This window comes from Trichomycterus rosablanca, chromosome 15 (genome assembly GCF_030014385.1).
Source record: "Trichomycterus rosablanca isolate fTriRos1 chromosome 15, fTriRos1.hap1, whole genome shotgun sequence".
Classification (NCBI taxonomy): Eukaryota; Metazoa; Chordata; class Actinopteri; order Siluriformes; family Trichomycteridae; genus Trichomycterus; species Trichomycterus rosablanca.
Genome location: NC_086002.1, coordinates 15,932,339 through 15,941,091, shown reverse-complemented (window position 1 = coordinate 15,941,091; position 8,753 = coordinate 15,932,339). Strand labels below are relative to the sequence as shown.

Here is an 8,753-nt window from a genome sequence, read left to right as displayed (position 1 = left end):
AGAAAATTTAACCTAAGGTAGTGAATTCAACAAGAATGGACTAGTAAGATGGAATGTTTTTGATTACCAATACCAAAACCCACTTTTGTTTAATTTCATTGATTTCCATTGCCTGGTCAGGTCGTGGTCACCCTGTGCCAGGTGGTTTCCCCGGAAACCTTTAGGAACAATACAGTAACACACCCCGGGACAGGACGCCAATCAAATGCAAGGCCTCAGAATTGCCCCTGACACATTACCCTTCACACATAGCCAATATGTAGACACCTGACCAGCAGATAGCACCGCTGGGGATTTAAACCCAGGAATCTAGTGGAAGGGGACTAGGATTATTTTACTGCTGAACCACCCAAGTGTGCCTCCAATCTTGATTGACATAGGGTTTTTATTGTTTGTTTTTGTTTTTTTTACAAGTAGAACATATGAAACATAAGTATTACTATCATTTTAATAAACAATTAAAACAGTCCAAACCAATAAATATTGTTGTCTCTCTGTGTAGTTTAAAAAAAAAACAGTTTAATACAAACAGGGTGTCTAAGCAATAGACTTAAAGTGCCAGAGAGACAGATCAGTTGTGCATCAAAGCAATAAAACTTACAAGCACCTGATTAGACTGATGTTGATGTCAGCCTTCCTATACAGCTTGATGACAAGCAACAATAAGTTTAAAATGACTCCCACCGATATGCACTCTTATGACTTTCGACCTTGTCATAAGTAGGATTTTTTGGTGCATCTCCATTACAAACGACATCATGTTGGAGCTTCAAGGTTCTGACTAGCCAGCATTCGTAGTCTCCGCCTTTCTATGGCCTGCTGCTTTTTCATCTCAATCTCAGCTTCACTGCATTTTCCAACACCTGCAAAAACAGAAATCCAATAACTTATGCCCTCTTGTACATCCAATTTCTAAACAATGACATGTACTTGACAGGACTTTCACTGTATTGAGTTTTGTGATCACATCAGCATCACTAATCCACTGTAATTAACAGTGGTACTTTATTTTCAGACAGTGTTTGTAATCATTGACATTATGTGAGCAGGTAAGTGACACTGTGTCTAAATGATGCTGCTACATATAAACTAAAATATCAGCTATTTGAAAATATTTTAAGGTGTGAACAAAGTGGAATGTAATTATGCAAATAAAGAGTCACATTTTAGTTTTAATTTAGCGTGACAACTGAAAAGAACTCCAAAATTGGTCAAACTGGCTGCAAAGAAACTGTAAATGTACTAGCATAGCACTACTGTGATATTTTTGAGTTTTACAGTGTCATCATTTTCCCACCAATATTCCAACAAATCCCACCTCCTGAGTGTAAAATCAAGGACCACCAGATTACGGACAAGATTCTACCCCTAGGCCATCAGGGCTCCAACCACCATATAACCTTAAACTCCATGGACATTAACATCCCATAGCACCCCAAACACACACACTCAATACCTCCTTCTCACAAGACATTACATGTTAACCTTACACACATTAAACTGGTCAATGACACAGTTGCACAAGAACACTTTTGAAGAACACTTGAGTCTCTGTATAAATGCTATTGCACAGTATTGCCCTCTGCACACTGTGCCGACATTTCATATATATTTTTGTAAACAAAATTTTGTGTATTTTCACATCTATTTCGAACAACCCACCAAACAGTTTAAAAAATATTACAGAAAATTGTCTTTTGATAGTTTCATTATATTATGTATTTTATAGGGTAGAGACTTTAACACTAATCAAACTTTTAATAACACTAAATAAAGAAGGAATTTCACAGCTTGGTACCACATGCCAAGAACTTAATCAACATCTAAATCAACAAATCTAGTGTAAACTTGTGGGTCCTAATATGCGATGTGCAATAGTGCTTTATCACTGTAACCTAATACAATGCAAGCAATTTAGGGTTAGGAGCCTTGTACCAAGGCCCAAGCTAACTATGCCTGTGTGAGTGCTGGGACTGTTGATAATACAGCTAGGATCAGAAATTGAGAGCTCAAGACCTCAGCAGTGATGGGCTAGAATGTCAGGCTACTGCACAACATCCTGTAATGCACTATTTTGGGTGCCCATTATATCCTACAGAATTTTGGCTATATAATGGCAAAAAATAAATAAATAAATAAAGTTGAGATAACAAACATGACTACACTGACTGAGTACATTTGGAGAGAGGAGAAATTGCAAAAATTGTTGTTCTTAGTGTTGAACAACATCTTACCTTTAAAATTTGCTGGTTTGGCATTAAAGGTGCTGTAAGGCTTTTTAAACTGGTCGTCATCCAAAATCTTTGGAGCTGATTGGTGGGAGGTCAAAGCACCTATCTGGCAAACCTGCTGCTGCATTCTGACATTGTAGGCTGCACTGCTTATTCCTGGTGTACTTTTAATGTGGTTAAACTTATATTGTCCTTTAGATGATGAGTTGCATGTCTTCATCATGCTGTTGTTTACTGTATTTTCTACTGATGTGTTATTATAGTTGTGTGAGATTCCTCCAGAAAGGACCTGTTTTTGGGTACTAGATGATGTATGGTTTTGTGGCTGCACAAACACCTTATCTTGATCAGATTTGTTCATGGTTGTTGTGGCATTTCGACCATTAGAGGAGACCATTATCCTATTTAGAAGCGTTTGGTTGCTCTGTGAGGTTGGTTTTGGGAAGATTGTTTTTGGTGTTTCTGGTTCAGTAATGAATTCCTCCACTTTTTCACATGCTTCACAGAACAAGTCATCATCGTCTGCCCCATCATCCCAAATGTCATCCGAGGCAAATATAGAGTCCAGATCCTCAACTGCGATGTCACCATCATCAGCCATTGGGGAGTTCTCTTTTTCATCAGTCACTTTGATGTTTTTATTGGGTTGGAGACTGGACTGAACTGGATTGGACGACTTAGAAACTAATGACGTTTTAGTCAACAATTGAACTGTCTGTGCAGACCCAGTGCTGGTTGTTCCTGCTGGTTTCTGCATTTCTGCTGGTTTTGTTGGTTGGTAAGTAGCCATTAATACACTGGGTAGGTTTGGATTCAAGTTTAATGAACCAGAAACTACTGACAGGATTTTATTTGAAGGACAATCCTGCTGTTGCTGATTACTCTTGGAAGGGAATCCTTGTTGTGTAATATACACAGTTCCTGCAGATCTGTTCCCCTGATGTAAGCTCTGGCTGCCTTTCAGTGTCTGATTAGGCCCTTGTGTTGTGCTGTATTTTAAGTTAGCAGCTAGATTGTGATTTGCACTATTTGCAAAGCTGTTCATGCTTCTGTAAGGACTGCGCTCTGCATTTCTATTTACTCTTGTCAGTTTTTGTATTGAGCTGTTTTGAGGTGCAGAGAATAGCTCTGGGTTTTGGGTCATCTCCATCACCAGTGAATCCTCCAGTAAGTCATCGTTGCTCCAATCATCATCAAAATCATCAGTGCTGCACACCTTCTGGAAGTTGGCAACTGCTTGCATAGCAATACTTCCATTAGTGGCCGCCGATTCTCTGGTTCCGCCAAATCGAGCAGCAAAACTGCTGCATTGTTTTGTATGAGCATCAAGATTTTCATCTACATCAAAATCTAAAACGTCTAAGCCGATTTCAGCCACATCCTGAGAACAATCATTTAAAACTGGGCTTAGAGCAGTGCTCACTTGCTGCGTCGAGACATCAAACAGCAAATCCAGATCGTTTTCCATTCCCAGATCAAAAACCATAGAATCATCACTGTTAGTTTTGACCTCTTCAGTACAATCCAATACAGTTTCAGAGTCATTATGCAGTGGAGCTGGTGGCTCATCCTCGTTGAAAAATAGTTCCTGGTCCTCACCAATGACATCCACAGATTTCTGCGGCTGGAGACATGCCTCTTCCTGGTGTATCATGTTGAAGTCAAACTGTTTTGCTAATCTCAGCAGGTTGTCCACAGTGTTTTGTCTACAAAGAGCAAATCACAACCAGGGGTGTTACAAAGTGAAATCTTTAATATAAGACAAATTATGTTTTAATGCTATACATTTCTAGACATTTTAATAGTACTGTGATTACTTATTTTGATTTGATTATGTGATTTTTTTTTCAGGGAGGACTTTAAATGCAAAATTATATACTGCTAAGTCTTCACAGGATACAGTTAAAAGTTTTAGAGTATTTTCTCCTATAAGAATGTATGGGGAAACGTGTTAATACATTCCATGGTCCTGTGGAACTGCATATATTTTAGGCTTATGTAAAATAATGTGGTTGTTTTTGACACTTATACACTGAAAAGAACACAAATATAATATAAAAAACACTGAAGTTTAAGGGTACAAATTTATTGATGAAGGGCGTCAAGTTTCAAAGATTTTGAGTTTAGGGGATGTCGAGTCACAAGGTACCAATGTATTATGAAAAAAACTACAAGCTACAAAAATATGCAGCCCACCATGCCCCTAATCAGGATAAAGCAGTGGTAAAACATGAAAATTAAACTTTTAACAAGAGAGGCAACCATTACATTGGAGATTGCTGCCCAAAATTTTATAGTTTGATTAATTTATACCAGTCCCCATAGTATTGGAAGAATGACTTTAATGACACACTCAGGTGATTCTTGAATAAACAGTGAGTCACATAGAAAACTAAGTCACATAGAAAAAAGCTCTGACAGTTATTTACAAAAACACCATATACAAATGCATCCATATGGTATTACCATGAGGTTATATTTAATATTTTCTCTATTTAGATTATAAAGTAATCTTATTAATAGTACTCTTAATGTTTATTAGGCACTGTAAACATTCACAAGGGCCCACTAACAAAGGCTGTAAAATTAAAAGTAATAGTGAGTAACAGACCGTGTTGATTTGGACCTGGGCCTGGGCTCTGGAACCTCTGGAGTGCAAGGAATGGCTGTGTCCCCAATCCACTGCAGCAAAGAGGTCTCTGCCTCCTCAGGTCTCCTGTCCTACAATACAAAACCAGGTCAATTCAGTAAGAGAAAGCTTGATTAAAAATACAATAACATTAAAGAACAAGCATTAATGAATAACAACTTGTGGAGCAATCCGGTTGACAAGGTCTGATATGTCTACGGATCTGAAACATGCTGCCCTCCTGCTGCCTCGACCTGTAAAAAAATAAACAAATAAAACAAAATCAAAATGTATTTAGACAGTGAGCTACACTCAGGGTAAAAGCTTCATAGGAACTATTTTAAGTGAATTTACCAGGTCTAATAGGAGTCGCAGGTGATGTTGAATCCCAAATAATTTCATGCTGAAATTCAGCATCATTGTTTGGAGACTCATCTGTTAAAGGGGTCCTGAATCTGGCTGGTGGTACACGAGTTGGCGTTTTAAAATCTGATCAAAAACACAAACCAAAATTCATCATAGCAGGTACATTTTTTACAAAATACAGCAGTCACTAAATTTTTAAAACCATGGGAATTTTATTTTATTTTATTTTTATGTATGTATAAAGGTGAATGTATTTTTCTTAATCATTGAAGACATTACCTTTAAAAGAGATTTAGCTTAGCATCACATTACTTTATGCTTGTTAGAATAACAGTAAACCTACCTGATTTAAAAAGGTAAAACACTTAATAAGAGCACTTAAGTGTTCATCACTGTGCAACCTTTAACTTAGCTTAATAACATGTATGATAAAATGTTAGCTGCAACGGTAATAGAAGAACACCAAAAAAACAATAATCCTTTATCATCTCAAATCAAATCTGATTTCCAAGTCAGCTTAAGCTATTAAGTATAAAAATTTAAACTGAGTTATTTAGCCGTGGTAAGTACCCACAGACACTGGATTTAAACTGCAGATCATTTTAATCTGGGTGATGAGGTGAATGTGTCCACACACTGTGCATCAAACACTTCTGTGTATGAAGAAGTGTGGTTGGAGGCCAAACTGGCCATGCTAACTCCTGTTGACCATTAAAAGCTTCTGGAATTGGACAGTGAAGCAATGGAAGAAGGTCAGTTGGTCAAAATAATCATGTTTTCTCCAGTTCATGTTGAAGACCAGGCATGTTGTGCTTCACTTATCCGCTGAAGAGATGGTACAGGGATGCACTGCAGGATGATCCACCAAACAATGTACAAAAGTTGCAAGACCTACTAGTAATGTAGTGTTACCAGATACCACTGTACTTCTTCAAATGTCCTGTTGAGTTCATGTCTCAGAGCTGTTTTGACAGCTTATTAGGTGGGTGGATCTAATATTTTAAAATCCTTAAGATCTGACTTCAACATAAAACATTACCCCAGGTTAGCTTCTTAATAAAATCCTTGTGTTATGTAATTATTTATGAGATTTAAACTGTACTGTTACATTTTTTTCAGGTTTCAAGTGATTTAACAGAAAGAAAACAGCTCAACTATTACTGTTATGGGCTGATTAAAAACAACATCTCCAGAATATGGTGAATACAAGAGCAGAAAAGGTTGCAATGTAGTATGTTGGTATCAAACAATTCAAAAGTTAAATACAACGTTGTGTGGCCGTTGTGCGTTTGCTGGGTTATTGTGCTACTTATTTCTTTTACTGAGGTGAATCTACTTATATATAATGAAGTTCAACTGTAAGGAACACCGTGACCATGGTGTGGTTTTGACATATCTTATTGCACATAAGTCCACCATAAGAAAGTAAAGCCACGCTTACCTGCTTGGGCTGTAAAGTTGTTATTTTTTGATTTGGGTTGAGATTTTGGAAGAGTCTGGGTTTGTTTTGGACTTCTCTTAAGTCTGTTTATTTTACACTTAGTCCGAGTGCTTCTGCTAATACTATTCTCTTCATTTTCCTCGTCAGGAGTCAAAATCAAATTCTTCTTTTCAACATTCATTATTATTATTTATTTAAAAAACAAACGACTTTTAAGACACAGCTTTTATTTAAATGTAAAGCCCAAAACCTTACTTTTACCAAACAGCGCCAAGTTCACTCGCTAGCTGAGTTAACTTAGCTGCTACATGGTTTGTTTTGTTAGTTCAAGCGAACCGCCAAGTAAGTTCCCATGAATCAGTGCGCGACTGTGTACATGCGCGCGAGAAAGCGCTGTGTTCCAATCCTCCTACTACCTTACTGCATAGGGTATACAGCGCTACAGTCACCGGTAACACAATAGTCAACACACTACCTAGTACTAGTACCTAGTATGTAGTATGCAACGTAGCCATAATCTGTTGCATATAAAAGTAAAGGGTTTTTGTGTAGAAATATTGGCGCCATTTGTAAAATTACCAAACATTTTGTAAAATAATCTACATTATGTCAAATGTACAAATATGTAAAAACAAATCTGATAAAGGTTTAATAATAACCATTTTTACAACCCTTTTTTTATTTCAACAGCTGTTACTTGGTAAAACAATAATAAAGCTAATTACAGTATATTTCTACTAATAATAATAAGAAGAAATAAAATAAAAACAAGAGAAAAAAACATACAAACCCTATTTTCAGAAATGTTGGGACATTTTAAAAACTGCAATAAAAATAAGAATGTGATTTGTTAATTCTCTTGAATCTTTATATAACTAATAAAAATTTCAAATGTGTTCACTAATTAACTTAATTGTATTTTGTAAATATAAACACATTTAGAATTTGATGCCTGCAGCACACTTTGTTGGGACAGTTACATGTTTAACTCTGTGGTCTTTCAGCTTTCTTATTAATGAGACTTTTAATGGTTTGGGAACTAAAGACACTGCTGTAGTTTTGCAAGTGGAATTTTTTCTCCATTCTTGCTTGATACAAGACTTCAGCTGCTCAACAGTCTGTGTTCACCATTCTCTGATTCTCCTCCTCCTCCACACATTTCCAATAGGAGACAGATCTGGACAGCAGACAAGTAAGTCAAGCACATGCACTTTGTTTCTTTCTAAAATCCAAACATATGCCTTGGAGTCAATGGTACGTTCCAACATATGCAAGCCACCCATGCCTTGGGCAGTGATGCATACCATGACAGATGTTGGTTTTTGTACCTTTTACTTGTAACAGTCCAAATCATTCAATGCATTTGCTGTCCAGGGTATTCTGCCCTGCGTCCAGTGTTTCCTGATGGAACCGTATATAGCGGTTGATAAAAATAAAGTCAATAAAACAACAACAATGATAACAATAATGATTAACTTTATTTCAGCAACAACAATAATATTATCAATAATAACAGTAATATCATTGGGCACTGTAACCACTAGGATCCAGGGTTGTATTCCCCAGCGGTTCAGAAATGATTGGCTGTGTCTAAATAGGGCACTGCTTGCTGGTACTTTCTGTATGAGTTTTCACCTGGTAATATGATTAACTTTCACCTTTCAAAACATGCAGAAGGTGGATTGGCTGCACTAATACAGTCAAAGAGGTCTTAAAATACTCAAATCCCAAAAGTTGCATATTGCAGCTTTAATTGTAGCATACATACTGTAAAAGGATACATTCAGTTCATCTGTTAAACAGATCTGGATTAAAGGTTGGGTGGACCTTTAATTAAATTATCAACCAAACACCCTAATCAGCAGTAAGCCTTATCAGTGGGTGTTTAACTGGTCTGTGGTTTCACTGTACATGGAGAAAAGTCTGGATAAGTGGTGTTTAAACTGAGTGCTGTATATCATAGTGGTCCTGCTGTTTCTCTATGCTGATAGCTCTTTGTGAACAAGGCTTTATTCATGGCGTATTCTGCTCACTCATCCACAACCTGTAAATCTTCCCCAAGCTTTAATGGCTTGGTGGACATGTT

The 8,753-nt window shown here is 37.0% G+C and overlaps 1 protein-coding gene across 1 annotated transcript; it reads right to left on the bottom strand.

The window, feature by feature from the left end:
* Positions 1–434: 434 nt before the first annotated feature.
* On the bottom strand, positions 435–6,935 carry etaa1a (ETAA1 activator of ATR kinase a). Its single transcript, XM_063010404.1, has 6 exons — positions 6,668–6,935; positions 5,215–5,349; positions 5,041–5,114; positions 4,843–4,952; positions 2,235–3,937; positions 435–863 (listed from the first exon to the last, which is right to left on the bottom strand). The coding sequence occupies exons 1-6, from the start codon at positions 6,846–6,848 to the stop codon at positions 757–759; spliced, it is 2,310 nt and encodes a 769-aa protein (XP_062866474.1). The 5' UTR covers positions 6,849–6,935; the 3' UTR covers positions 435–756.
* Between the last annotated feature and the right edge of the window lie 1,818 nt (positions 6,936–8,753).

Excerpts from the sequence above, each read along its gene's own strand:
- etaa1a (XM_063010404.1), bottom strand. The coding sequence starts at position 6,848 with ATGAATGTTGAAAAGAAGAATTTGATTTTGACTCCTGACGAGGAAAAT. Across the intron at positions 5,350-6,667 it reads CAACTTTACAGCCCAAGCAG|ATTTTAAAACGCCAACTCGT; the intron begins GTAAGCGTGGCT and ends GTTTTTGATCAG. Across the intron at positions 864-2,234 it reads CAAACCAGCAAATTTTAAAG|GTGTTGGAAAATGCAGTGAA; the intron begins GTAAGATGTTGT and ends CTGTTTTTGCAG.